The sequence below is a fragment of the Pocillopora verrucosa genome, chromosome 1 (assembly GCF_036669915.1).
Source record: "Pocillopora verrucosa isolate sample1 chromosome 1, ASM3666991v2, whole genome shotgun sequence".
In the NCBI taxonomy this organism is placed as follows: Eukaryota; Metazoa; Cnidaria; class Anthozoa; order Scleractinia; family Pocilloporidae; genus Pocillopora; species Pocillopora verrucosa.
In genome coordinates this window covers 11,238,289-11,265,019 of record NC_089312.1, presented here as the reverse complement: position 1 = coordinate 11,265,019, position 26,731 = coordinate 11,238,289, and the positions used below count along the sequence as shown (strand labels likewise).

At 37.1% G+C, this 26,731-nt stretch overlaps 3 protein-coding genes across 4 annotated transcripts; 2 read left to right on the top strand and 1 right to left on the bottom strand.

Moving 5' to 3' along the window:
• Positions 1–5,985: 5,985 nt before the first annotated feature.
• LOC136281618 (OTU domain-containing protein DDB_G0284757-like) lies at positions 5,986–8,947 on the top strand. Its single transcript, XM_066168295.1, has 3 exons — positions 5,986–6,010; positions 6,102–6,188; positions 8,130–8,947. The coding sequence occupies exons 1-3, from the start codon at positions 5,986–5,988 to the stop codon at positions 8,945–8,947; spliced, it is 930 nt and encodes a 309-aa protein (XP_066024392.1).
• Positions 8,948–9,228: 281 nt separating this feature from the next.
• LOC136280103 (uncharacterized) lies at positions 9,229–10,341 on the top strand. Its single transcript, XM_066164761.1, has one exon. The coding sequence runs from the start codon at positions 9,229–9,231 to the stop codon at positions 10,339–10,341; it is 1,113 nt and encodes a 370-aa protein (XP_066020858.1).
• A 2,210-nt stretch (positions 10,342–12,551) lies between these two features.
• On the bottom strand, positions 12,552–16,829 carry LOC136283070 (DELTA-thalatoxin-Avl2a-like). 2 transcript variants are annotated; one of them, XM_066171262.1, is made up of 2 exons: positions 16,767–16,829; positions 12,552–14,371 (listed from the first exon to the last, which is right to left on the bottom strand). In XM_066171262.1, exon 2 carries the CDS (start codon positions 14,349–14,351, stop codon positions 12,957–12,959), a length of 1,395 nt encoding a protein of 464 aa, XP_066027359.1. In that variant the 5' UTR covers positions 14,352–14,371; positions 16,767–16,829; the 3' UTR covers positions 12,552–12,956. The 2 variants fall into 2 exon arrangements, with proteins under 2 accessions (XP_066027359.1, XP_066027361.1); XM_066171264.1 differs by lacking the exon at positions 16,767–16,829 and adding an exon at positions 15,095–15,151.
• Between the last annotated feature and the right edge of the window lie 9,902 nt (positions 16,830–26,731).

Below are 26,731 nucleotides of genomic sequence, written 5' to 3'. Positions count from 1 at the left end.
CATTCTTTCGGAGTACTGTCTAAAGGCCTCAGGTAACACATTGAAACAGACACAGGGTACTTCGAACGCCTCTTTGCGCCTTTTTTCGCTCTAGAAACTGTCCTAAGTGTACACTAAGCAGAGCAAATACGGTGAATAGTCGTTTGAGTGAGAGCAGTTCAATTTCGAGGTCTGATCATTCGGATTTTGAGCCCTCGATGAAATGTGAAAATAATGATAGGGCTCATACGCCTGTTTTTTTAAATCAGGCTTGGCGATTTGAACCGCCAGAACGACCGAAAATAGAGCGGGAGAGTCGGGCAAACATTTTTATCTTAGAAATCTTAAAAATAGTGTATGTATCTTGAAAACTTTAAAAGTCGACAGTCAAAGTAGATAGAGGAGTTCTTAATAGAGTAGAGTAGGTCTCTGGGAAACTTTCCTTTTTACGTACCTTTGGTGTCCTCCAATACACTCTCTCCCTTGATCTCTGTAATGAGTCGACGTGAAGAGAAACGTTTTTCTTTTAAAGAATAAAGAGTACCTTAATTTAGAAGTCATAGTTCATGGGTTATTTGCAAGTAGGCGGCTGATAGAATAAAAGGTGCAATTGTGAAAACAAAACTTCACCAGTTCGTGGCCCTCTGTGAGTGAGTTTTGCTGGTAATCCCCCTGATCTGTGCACTTTTCAGTCTCCAAGTTGTCCAAAATGTGCTATGAATTGATATCTGAAAAAATCATACATGAATTCGACGGAAATCTAAATCGGTTGATTTGGGCAGGAATCCGTGTTTTAATTTGGTGTAACTTGACCGTAAAGTGATAACCTCTTTTACAAAACGGTCCACATAACATTCTGGTAATAACTGAAGTACAGTCTAACCTTTCTATAACGGCCGCCTTGAACAGAGAAAATTGGCCATTGTAGAGAGGTGGCCTTTTAGAGGGAGGTAATGCAGGTAGGGAATTCCTCTTTCCAAAACGCTTTTTCTGGCACATGAGTCCGTACCATTAGGAAAAAAAATTAAAAAAAAAAAAGAAACAAGAAAGATCAAGCTAGGTAGTATAGAACTCTGTGAACACTTTGTGAAGTACAAATACGTAACGTATTTAAGAATTTATCTTTCAACTAGACACAATATGATGCTCCAAAACAAACAGCAACAAAGAACGTGTACTAAACGAAAGAAGTAATATACAGCGAGTCTTTCAGTCTGTTCTACGTTCACTTTTATTATCGCAGACTACATCGGTTTTCTTTTCAGTTGAATTAATTTGTGAAATTCCGTCTGCTTGTTGGAATAGTCATCTATTTCGCTGCATCGTTCGTCCACGAGTCGAGTCGTAACTGGTTGTTGTAGAAAGGGTTTTTTTGACTCGTGTTACGCGCTCTACACAGGTATTAGATGCCTAATCAGACTAACAGTCTACAAAATTGTTCGTAATTGTACGAATCTCACCAATTTGTCGTTCAGCGATGTCAAATATCAAATGATAAGACATTTTAAGAAGCAGGTTTATTTTCATCCGTTGCTTTTAGTCCTTCAGTTAAGTTATCCAAAAATTTTATTCTCAGGAATAATTTATCGCTAACTGAACTTTGTGATGCAGCTATGACATCGCCGAGTTTCTTTTCGATATGATAGCGTCTTACAACCTAATTTTCATCTCACAATGTTCACAGGTACTGCTGATACTGTTTTACCTGTATAAAGAAATTTACGATGTTTATGCTTCACCAGTTATTCTTGTTAAACTGTTGTATTCTTTACCAATTCCTGTGGTAGTTTAATCATATAAAGTTACTGAGACCTTTCCTTTATTTGTGTCAGTATCTAACCAGATCCAGAACGAATTTTCCTTCCTTATTTTAGGCCTTTGTTATTACGTTATCAGTAACGATATACCACTTAGATAATGAGAAGACTTTTAACGGTATAGCCAGCGTTCGTCGCGGCCTGCTTCTCCTCTCAACTTCTCTTGTCAGTTTGCAATTACCACTCAAACTTTCTTCTTTAGACACTTAGTTTTATTATCTTTCCTTTTTGTGCTGGTTTGGGGTAAAAATCGTTAATAGGCGCCATATACAAGAAGACAACAAAGAGAAAAAAATAGTAATCAACTAAGAGGCTGCGAGCTAATGACCTCAGAAAATAAAGTGGAAGGTAAGAATGGAAGGAGTGAATTTTTATAAGTAATTGTATGGGCTGAGTAAAATTTAGACAAATATCAGTTGCGTTTTCAGAAGTAGAGGAAATTACCCGAGTCGAGCAGGATTATTAAAGATATGTATCCTTAAGTTTACGAGGAAACGTGCGATCTCTTGTTTACAATGTAAAGGGCAAAATTTCCTTTCACTAAGAAGGTAAAGAACGCATGCTGTTGCTCTATTTCGCAGGAAGCCATTTCAGTTTCCAGTTAGTGTCAATTCACTGTAAAACGCACGAATCAGCTGAATGAAATTTTAATTTTGTACCACGACGCTAAAGCAATGAAACCAGCCCTGCTAAAAAAATTCGCCGTCAATGAAATTTTACAGAGAGAGTTACAACTATGCTTGCATGTAGTGCCACTGGTGAAAAGCTCAGGCCGTTGGTTATCGGAAAGGCGCAGAAACCTCGTTGTTTTAAAAACATAAAGCTTGAGCAATTACCAGTAACTTAAATTGGCGACTGTCAGCTCTCGAACGTAACCTTAAAGTTTCTTCCAGCAGAGACAACATCCCATTAATAGTCACTTGATCGAGGGATTCTCCGTGCCTTTAAGGCACGATACAAGAAACATATACTACGATCGCTTTTACGCAAGATCGAAAGGGCTGAAAGTGTTTCTGAACTCTTTAAGAAATAACTTTACTAGACGTTATCAACTGGATAGCCAAGGCATGGTCTGAAACAGCACCATCGACACTTATAAAGTGTTTCAAAACCACTGGCTTTCCTGTGACAGACGAAGAAGAAGATGACTACGAAGATGAAGACGACATTCTACTGTCGCTTCTTGCTCAACAGTTGAGAGTCGATCAGTCGTTCTCGCAAAACGTTGACATTGAACCGCCAACAGAAGAAAACGCTGGGAACTGGGAAAGAGACCTGATATCAAGCTTTGTTGAACCGATAGCTGAAGAGTCGAACAAACAGTTTGTCCATGATGAAGAGGAGAAACATTAACATTTAATATAACCAATAACAAAATCAACTCAACTTTAAAACTTAAGAGAAAACTTGATTGATGTTTGGAATTGATTGCTGTGATGTAAAAATGAAATCTCAAGTTTTCCACAAATGTCTTCATGATCAAATCCTAAGTCTCTCTTGGTCATCAAGTTTTAATCATGACATTTTAGCTCTAGCTTGTCTTCTTTTAAAGCAAACTTTTGCAGCGCAAGAAACATATTAGACAAATTTCGTACTTCATTAGCTAGAGTTGCTAAGATCATACGCAGTTGGCTTAAAGAAACCTACATTATTAGTAGTTACAGCAGAGGTTACCGAATAACATCACAGAAAAAACCTCAAAAAGACGCCGTGTATTTCCAGCAAGGGGGCAATCATAAAAAATAGCCAAAAGAGGAAAAATTTTTAAGAAATTACAGGTTCAAACACGAATTGAAAATGACTTTTCTTTTTAATTTTTACGCGAAACAGAGGAGGTTGAAACGTTAGGGAAAAGATGGTGGGGAAAGCAGTCAAACCTGGCAACTTCAAGAGAAGATATGAGTGAAGCCCATACGATTCTGGCGTCTTGATTTACTAATTCACTGTTATCACGTGTATACTCTTCAATGGACTGGTGATGTCTAAACTGGAAGTACTTTGCCGTCCTTTCTTTCAATTTTTGCTCATTTTCCCAAACCAAAATTATAAGTCATGCTCAAAAGAATATAATTTCAACTGATGCTGACATGGCACACTTCCTCTAAAGAAGAAAAGATTCTCTATCTTCGAAAATTTGCTCTAAACATCAGGAACAACAACGAAGGTCCTTAGGTGCTTGAAGATACCGCTGACTAGCATGCGTTTTATCGCAAGTTGTGAGAACGTCGTCCCCAGGTTCCAGACCTCGCCAATTCTTCCCTTCCCTCCCCAACCCCGGACGGGTCTCTTTATTCCCTGGAAGAAACTCTTCTACAGCCAGCGCTGAAGAGTGTTATTACAGTTTTCATTATAATGAGGGATTAGAAAATAAACTAACAAGAGCTCCGCTTTTAGGCTTGGCTAAATCTATATATTACACAAACCCTTGAATAACCAACCTGTCCAACCCTTACGGGGTTGTTCGTAATTCTTTTTACGAGTTTTTAGGTAACCTCCTCACTTATCTGAATATTCTTTATTTTGCAAAGCAGAAAACGGATCAACCGTTTCTCCTAAGTTGCGTCACTTTTAGCGACTTAAACTCCCTGTACTTCTTCTTTTTTCGAATTTCTGTGAAACTCATTACAAAGAACCTATTCTTTAAGGCAGGTGGCATGATTACAAGATAGGAAGACTTACACAAATCCAAGGAACAAATCTTCTCTTTACACAATGCGTTGGTTTTGAAGCGCTTCACATCCGTTTTCCGAGCTTGCTTTCTTTCCAAAATGGTAGATAGAAGTATATTTTTCTGTAGGTTGTTTATATTATACCATATTTTGGTTGTGGTGCTTTCCTTCCGTAGCCACCGTGAAATTTTTCTCGTACAGATATTTTTTCCTGTTAAAGCCTGCGTTACACACATGAAAGCGGTTTTCGAGCAACAAAAACTGAAGACTGGTTTGATGCTACTCTTGTTTAAAGAACCGAGAAGTTACAATTCATAGACCCTAAAAGGCGAATGGCTGTACCAAAACTTTTCTCCGTAACTGCCGAAAACCAGTTAAAACTAGTAGCACTCCTGATGAGAGGGAACAGGTTTTGCTGTTATTCCCGACATTCAGGGTGTTACGGAACCCAACGAGAGAATTTTGAATAGCCACAACTTTAAACTGCGAAGATCGCTTTCATATTCACGCAACGTTAAAGTTGCTCAAAAACTTTTTCAGACTTTACTTTGAAACCAAACCTAAGGATCCCGTTACGAAAGAACTGTAGTGTGACCTTCAAGAATGTTCTAGAAGTAGCTGTGTCATGCTGAGTCATCCCCGAATCAATATATAAATAGAATCTGCTGTAATGTTACGGAACGTTCTAGATTCTCAACCGTACCTATAAAAGCCGAGCTTATAACTAGATGTAGAGAATAGTTTAGTGGCTAGTATAGCCCGACAGATATCAATAAAGTTGTATGCTGCAGAATACAAGACGTCCACACTTCAAGAACAACGAACCGACACTATTTATTCTATCCCGTGTAATGACTGTGATGAGGAGTATATCGGACAGACCAAACGTCAGTTTGGTAAACGTTTGAAAGAGCATCAAAAAGCGGTCTTCTTTTGCTAAAAAGGAAATTAGCTTGATCGGAGCACATACGCTTAACCAACCATACAATTGGGCTGCATAAGTCTAAAATTATCACCCCTAATCGGCGTTACCACCAGCGCCTTTGTTTGAAAGCCTGGCATATCAACTCCGCCCACGCTCTTTTAGATCGTGATGATGGCGGCTTACCTCCTGACGCCTATTTACACCTCGTCAGAAAAAAAGGGGCTGCTAATTAGTGAGCATATGAAAAGACCTCTTGTTGCAGCGATTAGATCACCCCAGATGAAGGTACCATACCACTGATGATAAGCAAAAATATCATATGGATACCACGGTTAAAAATATATTGATAACTCTATTAATTAATACCAGTTCTAATTTAAAGGAGAAAGTTATAAGAGTAAAATGAAAGTTGTCTGTACCACGAAGCATGCCTTCACTGTTTAGACTGGGAGTGCTAAAGCTTTTTAAACATACATCCGAATATCTTATGACGATAAGCCCGCCAACCACCCCACCCCGCGCTTTACTGTTTTCACTCAGCGGCTGGTCAGCGGTCACGTTTATGAGGTAAACAAAGCGTGAATTTTTGGAAGAAATGGTCGCATGGGGATGTAAGAACGGTAAGTTTAACGAACAATTTCTAATTTTGCCGCTTAAATTGAAAGTAAAGTTCATTTGAATTGCTTCCGTATGTATTTCTGACGGTCTTAGATCTACCTGCTTGGTTTATATCTGCTACGCCTCATGTTGACAAGTCCCTCAAAATGGCGGCCAAACTTGGAGATTGCCGAAAATTAGGTAAGTTCACGGAGTTATAAAGTTTTCGTTAAGGTCGGGCCGCAAAGTTTTTTTCTGTAGGTACCTTTTCTATGGCACCTACTTCCTAGCTATGTTAGTTGGATCAGTTAAGAACGCCTCACTTTTTCAAAAATTTACCTTGAATTTGATCGGTTTTCGCGTGCGTGACTTAAGCGAACCGATACGGTGTCATTCAACTCTTCCTGATTCCTTGATTGAAACATGATGTGCACAAAAGTCACCTCGATAGATAAGATAGAGTTAATATACATGGCTGGGCTATTTGCTTTTTGCTGAGTTCCGTAGTTTTTTGTAAATTGTCCACCAAACTTGTCTTAAATTAAAGTCTTGAAAAGTGTCAGGACAAGCCTTCGGTCGAGTGAAATTTAATTTCCGTAAAACTCTGAAAAATAAAGAGATCCAATGAAACGGATTTTGGTTTTAGTATAGGTACATGAATGTCTTTCAACACACAAGAAATGAGCAAAATCCGTGTCTCAAGCAAAATCGACCGGACCGCTCTTACAGAGACGCTCTCTTAAGAACAAGTCTCTGTAAGAATCAAACATCTTGGGAAATGAAAATTTCAACCCCCCTTCAAAATTTGCATACAGTTAGGCACTCAGGGGGGATGCACAAAAATGCCCTTTTTAAAGGTTGCAGCATTCTTGTTGCCATGGTAACAACGGCTGCTTGTTTGAGGCCTGGGGCCTCATTTTCATACAAAAACGTCGCAAAAAAAGAGTGAAATGTTTATTTCTCTATCTCAAGCTGAATACAACATTACAAATTGGCACTTCTACCATACATAGTAACATCACTTGTCTTCACTTTGACTCATTCAATTTTCCCTGGGAGTGAATGTGAACACACCAATAGATTATTTATCTCGGTGCAGTTTCGGTCATTTTTGTTGTCGGGTAAAACAGGGAAAACGTTTATCTGAATTTCTCCAAAAGTACACCGATTCTGGAACTGAAACTACCCACCTAGCTGTTATAATATTCTAGTTTTTGTGGCTACCTGCCTCGAAGAAGCGTAGCCACTAATGTTACGATCTGTGTAAGTAAGTCCGTCCGTAACCCTTTTCGATATCCGTTCGTGTAGCCCTGATCTTCTGATAGTTTACGTAGCCAATCAGAGTGCGTTGTGGTAGTTTTCGTTGCCAATCAGAGTGTGTCCGTGAGTGCCTAATTCTCGGATAGTCTTCGTGGCCAATCAGAGCATCGATGGTTGGTTGTCGGCCCCTTATTGGTCCAAGTGTCTTTTCCATGTGCTTGTGCTTCAACGCGGAACCCCGATTTATCAAGGGTGAGTGAGCATCTATGTTATTTACAATGATTTCTTACTATTTTTCATCAATAACCAGGCACAGATTTCCAAGAATCTGCGAAGTGTTAGTTCGTAAGGATTTTTCCAGGTTTTTTGACGTTCTTTGGAAATTTTATAGCGAGAAGACGATCACTGAATCGAAGTGTTTGTTTGGCTGCCATGATGATCGAATGACTTGTGCAGTTCAACTCCGTCAGTGGCGTTATGTAAATCGTTTGGCTCTCCATCTTGAAGTGTCAAAAAAGTTCCTATGGGGAACGTTGAATTTCCTTCGGGAAACACAAAATATCTTTCGAGACACAAATAATTTCCTTCGGCAAACGCAATATGTCTTTCGAGACACGACTAATTTCCTTCGGGAAACACGAGATGTCTTTCGAGACACAACCAATTTCCTTTGGGAAACACGAGATGTCTTTCGAGACACGAAAACTCTTTTTGACAGTGTGAAATGCTTCCATGCATATTTAACGAAAACTGTGCCTAGTTATGAATACATGATTACCAACTGTGATGTAATCAATAGCGATGAATGTGTAAGTCGCGTACATATGTTTTGTAAAAGCAAGCAAAAGGATTGTCGTTCTGGACTACATTTGCAAAAATCAGGTTGTAGAATAAGAGATCGGGAGCCATCCAGGGTATCTTTAAGGAAAGTGATACGTAAATTGAGGTGCAGAAAACTAAGAAAGAAGAACCAAAAAATGCTGAAAAACGCAGTTCCAGTTTCTTCTGATTTACATAGCATTGCAGCAAAATATAAACAGTGGAATATCAGGTATATTCAGAAGCAAGACAGTTTCTTCAGTAAATATTTTTTAACAAGTAAGAGATCTACTGTTACATACAATGTGTCATATAAACACATTTTACTGTCTGGAGATATTGAATCAAATCCAGGTCCTGTATCAAATAACAGAACAATATGCGATGGAGGATCTAATTCTCTGTTGAATTATAGATTACTTAGGTATCAGTTAAGACCACTTGATGTTGGTGGAGGGGGTGACTGCTTCTTTAGATCAGTATCTCATCAGTTATATGGTGATTCAAGTCATCACCATGAAGTTAGAGCAGCTGGTGTTCAGTATCTTAGAGACAATCCTGAACGATTTATAGAAAGCATAGTAGATACACCATGGTTGCGGTATATATCTTATATGTCTTTGGAAGGAACATGGGCTGATCCCATTATTATACAAGCTGTAGCTGATGCACTAAATTTAAGGATCCACATCATAGAGTCAAGTGAAAATTTTAGAGATATGAGTTTGGTGGAAGCAGTAAATACCACAAATGATCAAAGATCCATATATATAGCACACATAGGTGAGATTCACTACATCTCAACATGTTCAGAATTTTCTGAAAGGAATTCAAGTAAGGAAAACATGATAAGGAAAAGGCTAAAAATAATGCCTATATGAAAAAATACAGAGACATGTGTGGTGCACATGAAAATATTGAATTGTTGATTTGCAAGTTTCATGAAATAGTGTCTCAAGGACCACTGTACATTTGTACCTGCTGTGATCAGTTATGGTATAAATATAGTGTACTTCATGCTGATAAGCTAAGGCAGTCCAATCCTGATGTTGAGAAATACCTCTGTAATAAATTAAGTGTTGATGACATTGAATGGGTATGCACAACGTGCTATAAGCACCTAAGTAAAAACAGAGTTCCATCTTGTGCTGTAGCTAATGGCATGGTGTTTCCAAATAAGCCAAAATTTTTTGATTTAAATGAATTAGAGTGTGGATTGCTAGCACCTAGAATTGCTTTTCAAAAATTAATGCAAGCTCCCAGAGGGAAGCAGCTAAAAATACATGGTAATGTGGTCAATGTACCTACTGATGTAGTGAATACTGTGAGTATGTTACCATGGTTACCAAGTGAGACTGGTACAGTTAAAGTGAATTTGAAAAGAAAATTGCAATACAAGAGCTCTGCAATGTCTTTAAATGTAAGACCACATAAAGTTGTTCAAGCTGCACATTGGCTGACAAGTAATAGTGACCTTTACAAGGATGAAGGTGTTGCATTGAATGCAGACTGGATTATTGATTTTAATGGAGAAATTTTAGAAACTGAAAGCAGTGAAAGTGCATGTCACCAGCAATATGTAACTGATGAACAAAACTGCAACAATGTAGCTTCTCATAATTTAGATGATGAAGATGAATGGAGTGAAGATGAAGTAGAGGTTCCTGCAGGTGTTACTGATACTATGCTAACAGCGACTGACTTTTTAGAAGATAATGAGCATCAAAATATTCTCAATGTTGCACCAGCTGAGGGAAATAGACCATTAAGTATATTCAGAGATAAGCATTCAGAAGAATTAGCATATCCTGGAATATTTCTCGGCCAGAAAAGACCTGAAAATGAGCACCGTATGATTAAGGTTCACTATAGTGATATCTGTAAATCTGAGCTCAGAAGATCAGATAGAAGAGCAGCTATGTGTGTCGAGAATATATTCTATAAAACTACAAAGTTACAAATGAAAATTATTTTGGGAAAATCACGGATTGCTCTCAGAAAATGTAAGGGAAACAGCAGATCTCTCAATGCAGGAAGATTGAAACAACAAGGAACTTTAGAAGGTTTAATTCATCATGATGAAGGATTTAAATTTCTAAGAGCTTTAAGAGGTTCACCACCATACTTTGAAAAGGCCAAGAAAGACTTGTTTGCTATGATAAGACAGTTAGGTCCTGCCTCACTATTTTGTAGTATCTCTTCAGCAGAAACACTATGGGTTCACTTACTTAGAATTCTAGGACAACTGATTGATCACAACAAAATGAGGAACTAGAGAATCTCAAATGGGAGGATAAGTGTAGATTAATACAAAGTGACCCTGTTAACTGTGCCAGACATTTTGACTACCAAGCATGTAAATTTCTAAATAACTTCCTCTTGACTGATACTGCACCACTGGGGAAGATTTCTGACTGGTTTTATAGAGTGGAATATCAACAATGAGGTTCACCTAATATACACATGTTGATATGGCTTGAAGATGCACCTGAATTTGGTAAAGATAGTGATACAAAAGTGACATCATTTATTGATAAAATAATTACTTATCAAAAGCCTATAGATAATCTTGAACTACTGAATTTAGTTAACAGTTGTCAAAAGAATACAAAAAGTGAATGCCGATTTAATTATCCACAGCCTGAGACAGACTCAGATATTACTACCTCTAGACTCTGATATGCCTCAAAATGAAGTAAAAATGCACAAAGACAGATGGAAATCAATCAAGAAGCATCTCAGTGACATAAAGGATGATCAAGATACAAATATTTCCTTTGGTCAGTTACTTCTAGATCTTAATATCATTGAAGAAAGCTATTTACTAGCTGTAAGGTCATCACTAAAAGTATTACGTATTAATAATTACAATCCTGCTTGTCTTAATGCATGGAGAGTTAATATGGACATCCAGTATGTCTTAGATGTGTATGCATGTGCTGTTTACATAGTGAGTTACATATCAAAGGCTCAAAAAGGAATGAGTGAACTTTTACGACAGGCTTGTGCTGAAACAAGGAAAGGAAACTGTAGTATAAATCAGCAAGTCAGAGATATAGGCAGTAAATTTGTGAATGATGTTGAAATCATTGCACAAGAAGCTGTTTATATTGTTTTACAACTTCCAATGAGAAAAGCTTCTAGACAAGTAATATTAATAAATACCTCACCTCCTGAGGAAAGAGTAGAGCTTCTAAAGCCATTAGATGACATTAAAGATTTGGAAGATGACTGTGAAGACATCTATACCAATGGGTTAATAAAGAGATATACTATGCGAACATCAAGCTTAGAAAACGTCACACTTGCAGACTGGGCAGCATGGTATGATATGTGTGGGAAACCTTATGTAAAACAGTCAAATGAGTTAGACGTTGATAATCTTCTTTCTGAAACATGCAATGATGGTGGTGGTGGTGGTGGTGGTGGTGGTGGTGGTGGTGTCTCTCTCCCCCTAATGTAATAAATGCATACCAGCATATTTAATACTGGGGAATAACCCTGCAGTAAACTTGCATCTCATCCACGGGGAGTGGAAATGAGTTGCCACAAAGCTATACGCAACGTCTCACAGGATTGGCTGAGAAAATGATCTAAAAACGATAGTAACAATGGACCCTAGCCCTGAAACGATAGAACTTCGTGTTAACAAGATCCAATGAAATTAGAGGTTCTAGAGAGCTTTATGACAACGGGTAGAAGTACTCCTAGTCGCTTCAAGCTAAAGAAAAAAAAACTTTACCTTTTGCCTTACATTTCTAAACATTTTCTATTTTCAAGTAAAACATCAAGTGAATTTCGATGAATACAAAGCTAGTGACCAAAGCTAATTTCCACCACATGATTTTAAGGCCAGCCTATCAAAACGAAGAGTTTTACTCAATTATTTCCATCCAAGGTAGCCACATGCAGTCCCTGACTGCCTATTTTTAAATGTGTAAAAAATCTCTGCGGGCCTGCCTCTACTTTCCATGGGGGCAATTCGCGAACGAAGCTCAAAAATCAGATATTGCATAATTTGGCGATGTCTACATCTAATGCTCTCAACAACAAACGTTTCAGACAAATGAAACGTGCCAGGCTTTGAAAGAATGTTATCTTATGACAATATCCCGAAGAGAAATCTCGCCTCTGGTAGTCAACTTTTGAAAAAAAATTGATCAACCTTCATGGAGGACTACTCGACGTAACTACAACCATATACCTCAAATCGTGTGCATGTCATCCAGATTCCGAGTGCTGTACCTTCTTCCATGGGAATTTGAGCGATCTGAAGTCCTCTGAAGATACACTGTTATACTAGCATGTCATTTAAAACATGTTGAAGTCGGCTGATCTACACGAAACTATCCTCACACCGGTCATTTGTCATAAACATGCAGACAATGCAGAGCATCAACTCGGAAATGGCTTTCAGCCATTTTCCAGGTTGAAAGGATCTTAATAAAGGAGGGAAAATCTATCTGGATCTTGCTTAGGCTCGAGCGTATCAGAGGAGACGACAAATCATTTTAGCGATTGTTCAATTTTTTACTTATTTTGCTTTTATGGCCTCTTTTGTGAAACATTCAATTACGCAAACCTGGATGAGATTTCAGTCAATGCCCTTTAGATCAACCTTAATCGATACTACATTTTAAGAGTAGTTATTTCTGTCTTTCTCTCTCATTCTCAGGAAAATAGCTTTTCAATACAATAATACAATCTCTACACTAACAGGGTGTGGGTGCTATCAAATGTGGTGACGTACACATTACATCCTTTATTCAGACAAAATGAGACTAATGCATAGTTTAAGCGTGCCAAATTTCAATAATTACGTAAGTGGGTCAAAATTTAAAGTTTCTTTCGTCTTTCATTTCTATTTTCCGGCAGTGTGCTTTGGAGACATTAATCTTCTGCCTTTTTTGCAGCGGTTTTGGTCGATGCTTTATGTGTAGCGGCATCTCTGTTTGGCAGGGCCCACACAGTTTTCCGCTGATCCCGATTGTCATTATAGCAGTCGCAATAAGATCCTGCAACTTTCCAATCGCAACCATGCCATCCCCAATCTTCATATGTGTTTGGATATGCAGTTAACTTAGAGTCACCTGCACCCTCTTTCACTCTCTTGTAATGGACACATGTTGGACCACGACAGGAGCACCAAATGGGTCTGTAATGGCAGTCATCGCTTTTGTGGCAGCCCTCTTTTGCCAGGGTACACTCGAATTCTGGATACTTCTCACTGGAGCCTCTGGTATGGTCAAATTTTTGTATGGCAAGTCCATCGTTACTTATGAAGGGACAACCATAATTCAAGAAACCAAGATAGTAGTACTCAAGGTTTGTAGCTCGGATATTGTTAGGAGATCCCTGTTTAAATCGGCTTACTAGGATGGTCCAGATCGCCATAAAGGTGTGCTGAACAGACGCGGGAAATTCGTCTGCTTCATTCATGAGTTGGCCAAGCAATTCAGCCGACGTCGCTCCGTTTGCCAGCTCGCTGTTTGTTTCCCTTTTTCCACCTTTGACAAAGCGTTTCTTGCTTATGCTCATCGTGCTCACTTTGGATATCTCACTTTGGCTTATGTTTGAACATGCAGAAATGCCAACCTCTCCAACCTGGGTAGGTCCTGCTGCCGAAAGGCAAGCTTTTACTTGGAAATCTCTTTCAGTGTAAGCTTTAGAGCTCTCTGCGAATACCATCTGCTGAAATCTTGATCCGCGCACCACCGACGTTATGGCATGAGAGCCGTATTTTTTAAGAAAATTACTATACTCTCTCCATGAGTTTTGTTTCCAGGGATTTTTGATGTTTACGGGCAAGTCCTCGAAGTCTTTTAGAAATGTTCCTTTTAAGGTGGAGATGTCAGCATTTACTAGACATTCTTTATCGACGTGGATCTTTTCCGTTGGCGCCTGCTTGTCTAAAGACATGCCACTTACTTCAGTACTCTCTGAAGTTTGGATGTCTGTTGCTACTGATACCGTAAAACCCAACGAGTAGGAGGACTGTAAAGAGGCGCTTAAGCTTGACTGGGTGGCAAGTGATTTATAAAATTGCTTGGTACTTGCATAATAATCGAGGTAGCTGCTTGAAGATTTCAAAGGTTTCTTTATGAAACATTTCGGGGGGAGCTCCTCAAAGATCCTGTTCTCTTGCTCATTGAAGTTGGCCAGTAAGTTGACCTTTCGAAGATCTATCACTCTTCCCAGCTCAGAATACTCGGTAACGGTAGCCTCACATGTTTCTTTAAATGTGTATAACACAAAAACGAGAAGTACGGAAGGGAGATGCATCATTCTGCTTTTTGAAGTACAATCTACGGGGGAAAAAATGTTGCATAATTGTTTTTGAAAGTGGCCATAGAACGGGACCGAAACGTTTCAACGTTTTTAACGTGGGGCGATAAAGGAAATGTTTTAATGAATACATAACATTCCAATTATAACTGTTTTTGCTTCAAATGAAATAAATAATAGGCTAACATTTTACTTGGACAATTTTACTCTGAGATACGCAGTTAACTCATCTAGATGTTAATGTTAAGGGACACACTTTTAAAATTGTTCTATCGATTTTGAACAATAATAGAGGATCTTTGAGATATTTCCCCCTCTAGGGAGGATCGGATTTTAAAGCAATAAACACTACATTTCAAGGTTGCAGCTACCAACGGGCCTTTGTTCGGTTGTTTGTTTGTTTGTCTCTTGATTAAAAGTAAGCAACCTCAAACGTTAATCATTAGAACATTTCTTTAGAGACAATGTTAATCCATTTTCTAAAGTAAGAGTTAACTTACGACTTGTATTTTTGTTTTTCTTCGAAACGTTTAAGAAAGAAAACGGTAGATAAAGGTCTGAAAGCAGAATCGCACTCTTTAATTGTTATTAAAATATGAACAATTAAATGTATGACCATCAAGTAAACTTTTGTCCATTAAACTTTCGACGCTGAAAATAAGAAAACATCGAACTATGAGAATGACGATACCGGCAGAGGGACACTTAACTTTAACAAAAAACTATTCGGCTATTTGACAAACCTTGTAATACTGGCTCCCTGAATCTCTTAGATTATGATAAACCAGGATACCAGGGAGTATCACCTAACCAAAAAGTTTAGACCCTTAGACATGGTAGAAAAGATTAGTAAAGCTCTTCGTTTCACTTAAGGTCTAACGTCGTTCTGCTCCTTACAGATAAATAAGAAAATCACACAACAAAGGTTGGAGACAATTTTAAAAAATTGGTGTTTTTGTCTTTTGAGAGGTATTTGCTTGCTTGTTTGATTAAAGAAACCAAACTTTTAATGTAAAAACTTCATGGTTGGGCTAGACCTTGAACTTAAGCACTATGCCTTCATCATAGCCATGGAAAATGAACAATATACGAATTAGAACCAATTCAACTCTTACTCTTACTTAAGTATTTTCGAAGATTAAGAATATGGCGGTAAAGGAGGGTCAAAGAGCAGTTCACTGACTTCGATGAATTGTAACTAGAAAGATATCGGTGATCATTTCCCCGTAACAAGGATTCTTCGGAAGTGACTTGGAATTAATGGCAAGTTAAATGTACAACTTAAAAGGTATGTCAATTTCAAAGACTCCTTTTAGTCCACAAACTTTAAGACTTGATGAATAATGAAGCTGAAGAGTGATAAAAGTAGCAATATTACAAATGAACACCTAAATATACCAAAGCTGAGATTCGTTTTAGGAAGTTTCCCATATTCTTTCCTAACGGAGTTGGTTTTTCCAATACACTATAGTATCTGTAATGTTTCGATTCGCTGGGTTGCGTGTGGCTTTTACAGATCACAAACAAAGCTTAATTTAGAGAGTTAGATGTAAGGAGCAGGTAGGTCGAAAGGTTTTGTGGTGAAAACAAACCTACACCAGTTCATCGTTCTCTTTGACCAGACAACCCTAATGAATATATTTAAGACTGCATAATTACGAAAAAACCGAAACCTTTATTACACAGCTTAACTTGAGAGAGCAGCGAGAATCATTCCATAAAAAACGATACTCCGTCGAAAAATAGCCGAGTCTAGAACGAATATCGAATTATTTGTTTCGACGGATCGATTGCTTTATCACTCAATTAGGAATCCTACAAAAAATTAAATAATGATCATTTGAGTTTCAGAATCATTTACAATCTTCATTAATATCAGTTGCAGTTCAAGTTGGGGATCATTTTTGGGTTTTTTTACGTTTAGGGTTCATTTGGAAAGCGGACAGAATTTGCATGACAAAGGAAATTTTGTTTTTGTCGTGAATACCGATTTGTGACCTGGTAAAATGACTAGATAATGTAACAATGTTCATCTTCAAGATTATCAGTAGTCCTTTCAGTTAATAACGCCAAAAGTCAACTTTGGCTTATGGCGGCACACAAATAGAGAATTGGACAGGAATGGAACAATTTCTAAACATTTATCCGAAACTCTTTTCATGAGCAAAAATCAAGCAGGAACGTCATTGAATATATTTGAATTAAACGTGTTTTTTAATAGTTATCCCAATGTCGGTTGATTTTACTCGAAAAGAACGGCCTCTGCTCCGCATACAGTTTTGCATAGTTTGTGTCAATTTTTTTGCAGAATTAGGGTGAAAATATTGCTTTTTACAAAGAATAATTGTTTTCATTGACTGCGCTATGAAGCGAATGTATTTGACCTCAAAGAGGAAAAAATTGTTCTCTTCTCACCTGCAGCCAGTGAACGACCTCTTCCGTCTCTCAATTCTGATGTGCAATCAAATTCTGATGAGATGATCGTACTATATTAGATCTTTGTTGAATGGTAAATTACGTGTAAAAACGGGATTGGTTATCTAGGACGAGAACTAATCAACCAGTCCAAACTCCATCCAGGAGGGAAAAGCTTGCCTGGAGGGGTGAAGAGATATCGACAGGTATATTACATCTATGTTGAGCTGTAAATTACGTGTAAAAACGGGATTTGTTATCCAGGAGGAGAACTAATCAACCAGTCTAAACTCCCTCCAGGAGGGAATAGCTTGTCTGGAGGGGTGAAGAGGTATCAACAGGCGTATTAGATCTATGTTGAGCTGTAAATTACGTGTAAAAACGGGATTGGTTATCCAGGAGGAGTTATCCAGGAGCAAACATATTTTTCCTATGCGCGAGACAATTTTTTTACGAATCAGTAGCACCACGTTAGTGGGGTTTGAACCACTAATGTTTAAAAACCGCTCGTATGTAGGAAGGGATAAAACTGCTTAGTCTTGATGGTTGGTTAGAATCTACAGAGGTAGAGGATTTTCTTCTTCCGTTTTCACCGTTATAATAAATATGTGCCCGCCTAAACAGCGTATTCGAATCTTTTTCGTTGGTCAACAGGTATGTTTTACTACGATGGGATTGGGAAACCTCTAGCTCTCTTTTTTTGTCCGCCAACACGAAAACGATAGGCCAGCAGTTTAAAAACGTCGCCCCGTAGGCCAATCATTAACTCCTCAGTTTTTAAAATATATTAACCCTTTAACTCCTATGAGTGACCAAGACAAAATTTCTGCTCACAATATCACTAGAAAATCAACCAAATAAGTGATGAGATTAAAGAAAAATATCAATTTAGGGATAATTAGTTGATCCAATAATAAATTCTCTGATGAACAAACATTATAAGAATTGTATTTGACACTAAGGAGAATTACACGTAAAAAGTTCACGCGGCAACCTGGTGGACAATCAGATAAGGTTTGATGCTACTCTGGTTTAAAGATTTAATGAATGTAACCGAGAAGTTATAATTCATAGACCTAACGTTTCGACAACCCTGTCTGGTACCTTCATCTGGGGTGATCTAATCGCTGCAACAAAAGGTCCTTTCATATGCTCTCTAATTAGCAGCCCCTTTTTTTCTGACGAGGTGTAAATAGGCGTCAGGAGGTAAGCCACCATCATCACGATCTAAAAGAGCGTGGGCGGAGTTGATATGCCAGGCTTTCAAACAAAGGCGCTGGTGGTAACGCCGATTAGTGGTGATAATTTTAGACTTATCCCGCCCAATTGTATGGTTGGTTAAGCGTATGTGCTCCGATTGGTTAAGCGTATGTGCTCTTTTTAGCGAAAAAAGACCGCTTTTTGATGCTCTTTCAAACGTTTACCAAACTGACGTTTGGTCTGTCCGATATACTCCTCATCACAGTCATTACACGGGATAGAATAAAGTGTCGGTTCGTTGTTCTTGAAGTGTGGACGTCTTGTATTTTGCAGCATACAACTTTATTGATATCTGTCGGGCTATACTAGCCTATTCTCTACATCTAGTTATAAGCTCGGCTTTTATAGGTACGGTTGAGAATCTAGAACGTTCCGTAACATTACAGTAGATTCTATTTATATATTGATTCGGGGATGACTCAGCATGACACAGCTACTTCTAGAACATTCTTGAAGGTCACACTACAGTTCTTTCGTAACGGGATCCTTAGGTCTGGTTTCAAAGTAAAGTCTGAAAAAGTTTTTGAGCAACTTTAACGTTGCGTGAATATGAAAGCGATCTTCGCAGTTTAAAGTTGTGGCTATTCAAAATTCTCTCGTTGGGTTCCGTAACACCCTGAATGTCGGGAATAACAGCAAAACCTGTTCCCTCTCATCAGGAGTGCTACTAGTTGTAACTGGTTTCCGGCAGTTACGGAGAAAAGTTTTGGTACAGCCATTCGCCTTTTATGATCTATGAATTGTAACTTCTCGGTTCTTTAAGCAAGAGTAGCATCAAACCATGTCTTCAGTTTTTGTTGCTCGAAGACTGCTTTCATGTGTGTAACGCAGGCTTTAACAGGAAAAAATATCTGTACGAGAAAAATTTCACGGTGGCTACGGAAGGAAAGCACCACAACCAAAATATGGTATAATATAAACAACCTACAGAAAAACATCCTTCTATCTACCATTTTCGAAAAGAAAGCAAGCTCGGAAAACGGATGTGAAGCGCTTCAAAATCAACGCATTGTGTAAAGAGAAGATTTGTTCCTTGGATTTGTGTAAGTCTTCCTATCTTGTAATCATGCCACCTGCCTTAAAGAATAGGTTCTTTGTATTGAGTTTCACAGAAATTCGAAAAAAGAAGAAGTACAGGGAGTTTAAGTCGCTAAAAGTGACGCAACTTAGGAGAAACGGTTGATCCGTTTTCTACTTTGCAAAATAAAGAATATTCAGATAAGTGAGGAGGTTACCTAAAAACTCGTAAAAAGAATTACGAACAACCCCGTAAGGGTTGGACAGGTTGGTTATTCAAGGGTTTGTGTAATATATAGATTTAGCCAAGCCTAAAAGCGGAGCTCTTGTTAGTTTATTTTCTAATCCCTCATTATAATGAAAACTGTAACAACACTCTTCAGCGCTGGCTGTAGAAGAGTTTCTTCAAGGGAATAAAGAGACCAGTCCGGGGGTTGGGGAGGGAAGGGAAGAATTGGCGAGGTCTGGAACCTGGGGACGACGTTCTCACAACTTGCGATAAAACGCATGCTAGTCAGCGGTATCTTCAAGCACCTAAGGACCTTCGTTGTTGTTCCTGATGTTTAGAGCAAATTTTCGAAGATAGAGAATCTTTTCTTCTTCAGAGGAAGTGTGCCATGTCAGCATCAGTTGAAATTATATTCTTTTGAGCATGACTTATAATTTTGGTTTGGACAAATGAGCAAAAATTGAAAGAAACGACGGTAAAGTACTTCCAGTTTAGACATCACCAGTCCATTGAAGAGTATACACGCGATAACAGCGAATTAGTAAATCAAGACGCCAGAATCGTATGGACTTCACTCATATCTTCTCTTGAAGTTGCCAGGTTTGACTGCTTGCCCCACCATCTTTTCCCTAACGTTTCAACCTCCTCTGTTTCGCGTAAAAATTTAAAGGAAGAGTCATTTTCAACTCGTGTTTGAACCTGTAATTTCTTAAAAAATTTTCCTCTTTTGGCTATTTTTTATGATTGCCCCCTGGCTGGAAATACACGGCGTCTTTGAGGTTTTTTCTGTGATTTTATTCGGTAACCTCTGCTGTAACTACTTATAATTTAGGTTTCTTTAAGCCAACTGCCCATGATCTTAGCAACTCTAGCTAAAGAAGTACGAAATTTGTCTAATATGTTTCTTGCGCTGCAAAAGTTTGCTTTAAAAGAAGACAAACTAGAGCTAAAATGTCATGATTAAAATTTGATGACCAAGAGAGACTTAGGATTTGATCATGAAGACATTTGTGGAAAACTTGAGATTTCATTTTTACATCACAGCAATCAATTCCAAACATCAATCAAGTTTTCTCTTTAGTTTTAAAGTTGAGTTGATTTTGTTATTGGTTATATTAAATGGGTTGAAAAGTTTTTGATGGTATTTTCTCATGTTTGCAAATAGTTGAATTTAATGGAAGTTAGAGTTACTGCAACATGTCAACATGAAACACAACAACAAATTTTATTGATATGTAAAAAGTTTTCCTTTGAATATCTACTGGCAAGTCGTTGTATTATATTTCAACCCAACCATTTCCAAAATTTGTAAACACCATTGCAAAATAATTAGTCAGGGAAACATACACCATGTATGAAATGTCATGTTCATAGTAAGCAAACAGGATAGAGGAGAGTTTATGTGTGAATAGGCTCTCTTGTCTGTATTGTTAATTGGCTAATCACTCCTGTTGCCAATGTTTTGATGAGGTTGGGCTGTCAAGGTAAAGGAACTGAGGATTTTAGTAGGCAGTGACTTTTTTCAAACCTGGAAACCGTCATCGTGAAAGCCATACTTGTGCCTGGTAACTCATTATTATTTTGATAAACTAGTTTTAAGAAGGATACAATCTTTAATTACAAATATTTGATGCATAGGCTGTGCACAAATATTTAATTTAACTATACTTTTATAGCCAATACCAATCCCTACGCATGATGAAATGTCAGTAGAATCAGTGGAAAGGTATACCAAACATTTGCAAGATTTGATGTAACTATTTTAATTACATGAATATTAACTGATATTAGGAGATCTTAGAATATTCAAAAGAATGTAAATTGTTTGAAAAAGCAATGTGTACTGATGAAAAAGGTAAACAACCTTTTTACCGGTTTTATATGTTGGAAACACACACACACATTCAGATTTCTTATAAACCTGTAGTTCAAACCTGCCATGACTTCAAAATTTTGATGTACTCCTCAAAAGGAGAATAAATAAATTTGAAGTTTCTATTTATTCAGTTTAGGTTTAGGTATGTACTGATGATGCACACAACAACTATATGTGGTAAGAGGGTAGGCTTTCCTTTCTTCATTTAAAAAAATACCAAGGTCATCATCTTTCCAGAAGCTCACCCTTGTGAAATGGATTTTGGAATTCCTAGGAATAAAGGTGTGAATTTTCATGGTAAATTTGGACTGGGAATGACTGGGAATTCCTAGGAATTCCTAGGAATTCCCAACCATAACAACTCTGGTTAGAAAAACCTAGAAATTCCTAGAAATTCCCATAAATTCCCATAAATTCCCAGAAATTCCCCAGAAATTCCAAGTTTATAGCCAACAGGACTTGGAATTCCTAGGAATTCCTTGGAATTCCAACTCAGAGAACCAATGACTTTCCCTGAAAAGCTGTAAATCTAAAAATTCCCAAATATTCCTATGAAATTCTGGGAATTTTCAGGAATTTTTAGGGATGTTTAAGAATTACTGGGAATTTTAAGCAAAAATTTGAGGCTAATGACATAAATTTAATACTTTAAGTTAAAAAAAAACCAGCTAAAAATTCAAGTTTTCAATGAAATTTATTTACAAGCTTAATTAAGGCTTAGATGAATAAAATCTGTTGATTCTTTTCCATAAAATACAATCTTAAATTATATTTGAAAACCAAGCACTCTTGGGAATGAAGGGGTTAATTACAGATAAGTAAAATTGATTTTTAGTACATCAGTACATACCTAGTCTTATTTGTACGTGAAGTTGATTGTTCTAGAAAGGCTAACCTAATAAATAAGCTTTGAAAATTTCTTTGCTTGACTCAATTTTACCTGATAAACCTAAACTGAATAAATATATATTTAAAGCTCAGACCAGGCCTTTAAGATGGCTATAAGGAAAAGGGCATTCATTGGATTCTCAAATTAAGAAATCTCTGTTATATCGAGTGACCTTTATATTGGAGTTAGTACATCTCTCCCATAGATTTTACTAAAAAAGGGCTAAATACATTATTTTGTTTTTACCATGGAGGGCTTCTTTATGTAATAAGGTTTGTTTAATAACAGTTCCTATTATGAAACTTGAATGTTCCCAAACGTGACTAAAGGAATCTTGAAACCTTACTGATAGATCTATTTCATTGTAAAGCATAAGCTTAAGAAACTGCGGCATGCAAGTGACCGATTCAATTCTCAGAATTATTCTAGTTTCAGTAGCACCGAGCGTTATGTAAGCTTAATTCAACTCGTTACATCTATTCTTTTATAAGATTTTGATCACGTAAGGAATATCGCAATGTTTACTCACCACAAACTTCAAAATCGTAGCTTTACAGATGGCCACTCGACCCTTGTTTGTACCAGTCAATATGTCAACTGTTGTCCCTTCTTTTAACTCCACGGCGCCAATTTCTTTTCTTTTACAACACTCACGCTGTACTCGTTCACCCATTGAACCACAATAAAAGCTATCTTTAGAAATGTTATATTAAGCAAAACAGTTGAGAAAAAGGATCAACCGATGAAAAGCACATTCAAAGATGAGCGCCAAATGGAGTCTTCTTTGTTTTCGATCACGGGCATGATCACGTGGATCTTTTAGGACTTGTCATTGGCTAGCAAAGTGAATCCACTGGCTTTCCGATTGCAGTGTTAAGAGAAGCGCACAACTTTATTCTGACTTCTCCGACCGGTTCTCTGCTTCTAGACGATGGATACCTTGGTGATATAAATAATGATGTGAGCTCACTCTATGTAGAAATAATCGACAAGAATCGATCGTACTACAAATGTACGATTTGTGGCCGAAAGTTGTCGAGGAAACAAAGACTCGAAACTCACTTGAGTTGTGTTCATGGCAAAGGTGAGAAATAACACAAGCCAATCACAGTTTTGAATGCGACTACAAATCGTCTTTACCCTCATATATATAAAAGAAGGATACCACATTAGAAAGGATAAGAGATACATAGATGATCCCAGTGTACCAGTACCTAAATCTACAAAGCTTAACCGTAGCAAGCGTTCAGCAACACGTTCCAACACCGCCATCTCGAGTCCTCAGTCAGTCGTTTCCACTGAACTTAAAGCAGTGGTGACAACAGAATAGAGTGCATCTTACAAAGGAGAAACATTTGTACAAGAGACAGAAGTAACTATATGTGATTATAGAGGTGCATTGGAACTCTGGTCCACAAATAGTTATGCACTGTCCGAAGTATAAAACAATTTTGTTGATAGCTGACAGACAGAGAAGAACAAAAAGTAGACTTTAGAGCTGTTATTATTGAAGTGTGACTTGCACTTTTCATTTGTATATAAAGAAGGACTTGTATTTTGCACCAAAAATAAAAAGATGTAATGTTTTTTGGGAGATCCAGTGATTGAGACATTTAAGAAATTAAGTTATGAAAGGAAACTTGGTTTGTACTTCTCACAACTAACAAGTCTTGTTGACAAATATTTTCAGATCAGAGTTTCAAATAAAGTAAATTGAAGACGTCATTTAAAAGGTGTTTTTTCTCAAAGGGAACATTGACTACCTCTGTCTTGTCTGTATGCCAAATGTTTGCAAAGTGTGTGGATGATCCACAAGTATTGGAACTCTTACAAAAATGTTTTATAAGAATAAAAACAGCAAAACAAATTACAGCAATTAATCACGATAACAGAGCACAAAACTGAAAAAAAACAGCAACAACAATCATGAAAAAAGAAAGATTAATTAGGTGTTGAATTTGTTTGTCTAAGGCATGAAATTTCTACTAAAAATAATGTCAACAAAAAGTCTCTGACAGTGTTTGAGGCAACTGAGCTTGACTGTTCCAAGGCTTTCTAACAAAGGCAACCAGTAATGTAGGTTAGGGAAGTAACATGTTCATAACTGACAAAGTTGTTTAAGTGTAGATAACAATTTAATTATTGTGTACCAAGGAACAGGTAATGAATGTTTGATGATTTTTGGCACATCAGTGAACATGAGAAATTAATTTGCATTACAATAAAATATTTTATGATCATGGAATCCAAGAGTCCTTTGAGGTTAGAAAGCAAATCTCTGATATGAGTACATTGGATTAATTGGCAATTTCCATTTAACATAATTGACTGCTGGTTCATGAGAAAATCAATATTAATGTAGAGATTTACTAAAACTTAGTTTGATTAATAAATTTCATGATCTTTAAGTTATAAACATATACATGTATGCACACTCTTGGCAAGTTTTGTATAGCATATCTTCTATTGAGCCAAAGTTGTAAGCCTCTGAAATTACTCTTTCTCTTAAAACCTTCACATTCAAGGTATTGAGAATTTCTTAGAATTTATGTGGACCTCAGGGTATTTAAATTGCCTCAAATTCAATTCCTAGAAATTCCCAAGAATTCCACCCCTTCTTAAATTATAGGTAGTTTGTATAGCTGAGAATTCCTAGGAATTCCTAGGAATTCCAAGTCCTCACAAAACTGGAGTCTTCCTTTCCCAGAAATTCCCAGTAATTCCAAGCTTTTTAAATCAGAGTTAATTTGCATAGTTGGGAATTTTTGAGAATTCCTAGGAATTCCTAGGAATTTCCAGGAATTCCTAGGAATTCCCAAAAAACTGGGAATTCAGTTTGCAAGGGTCATTTGCATAATTGGGAATTTTTGAGAATCCCTAGGAATTCCCAGAAAACTGGGAATTCAGTTCACAAGGGCAATGGAGAGTGAGAGTGAGAGAGACTGATAGCAACTATGTTATTTGAGTAAATATCCAGAGAAGGATAAAAGGCAAGATATGGTCTGCACAACTTTCTTATTTTAATTTTATAACCTATTAAGCTAATTCATTTATATTTTTGCTTTGTGCATTATGCAGATGCCAATTGATTTAAATTTCATGCTGGTCAAAGTAAAAACATGAGTTAAAATAGCAGAGCCCACTTTAATTGGCTATGAGTTTTGGTAAGAAACACCATGCATTAATGAAAGCTTGAGCAAGAGCATTTGATGCAATTCAAATAATAGTATTACATGTTACAATGTGGCAACTTACACAGCAAAATTATAAATCAATCAATAACAAATAAATAAATCACACAATTCCAAACAAAGAAGGTCAGGTAATTGACAAACCTGCTTCAACTTTTGAGGGCTTGAGGTACAAAGAAATAAATATGGTAGACAGTTACAATTAATACGAAGTTGAAAGTTTAAAAGCTGAGATATACATTACAATCATTAAATCTTATGCATCTTAGCAAAAAGGGGTCAGTTTTTACCACTATAACTTCTCCCATACATTCATACTTACAGGAAATCATTAATTTTTGTCACTAGGTGGCACTGTACTTAAAATAGTTCTACTGACACAGATGCATTTTTCTAAAGTTATCTCATAGCTTATGACTGTACAGGTCGTGTGGATGGTTCCTACTTAGGGACTGACATTTCAATTACCTCAGCAAACCGTAATCATCAAAACTGCAAGGCAAGGAGTATTTACCAAGTGGTCAAGTTTCAAAACTAGTGACCTAATTGTTACAGTCAAGTTCACTCCTTTTTGAGGTCATCTTCAGCTTGATCATCCTGTTACATGTGAAAACATCAAATGTTACTCACATATTCAAACACTTGCTTGAATCAAGGTTATAATTGTTTAATAATCTGCTTCCTTTAACCCTTTAATCCCTCAATATCACCCTGAATTAAACATTAGGGTTATGAGAATAAAGGCAATAATAATAAACTGAGGAACCTCTTGATTGTTAAACAAATTCTCCCTGCCAGCACATAAGGAAATGTACTGAGGGTATGTTAGGGTGTAAAGGGTTAATAGTGCTCCAAAATTAGTCAATAGTATTGGAGAGAAAGAAAGAAAGTTCTAGAACCATTCTATGTTAAATGACACTTTTCTATAAATGTTAGATGCGACAGCAATGAAAACATCTGTGAAGCTACAATAACAATTACCTTAATTTTCACGTAAACAAACCATAATATAAAAAAGCATGATATGGATAAATTTAATCTCACCCAGTTTGAATGTATAATTCGAAATCTAATAAACTTACTAATGAATAGGAAAAAGCTCAATGTGTTTTTCCTGCTTCTGTCATTCTAAATATCCCAAATCAATCACACCACCACTTCAGTGTGATTTTTTTAAGATGTGTACTTTTTCTTATGGTCATCTATTTTGAGTATGTATCTTTTACCAGCTGACATTTGTAAGCAAACCCTGTAACTGATTAAATTTTATTTAATCAAAAACATGAAGGGCAATAGAAGAAATTGGCTCGCACAATTCAAGTTTCCCTTCTTAAGTATTCTGTGATCGTTTCTCCTACCATAGGGTAAAGTTTACAGTTTCCCTCGTTCACTGTCTTCTGTTCATCTGTTTTCTCTCCTTACAATCTTAACTATTTGTAGATAGAAATAAGAGAGATGGTAAGTTTTATTCTATTGCTGCCAACAAATGCAAGGAGCATATAA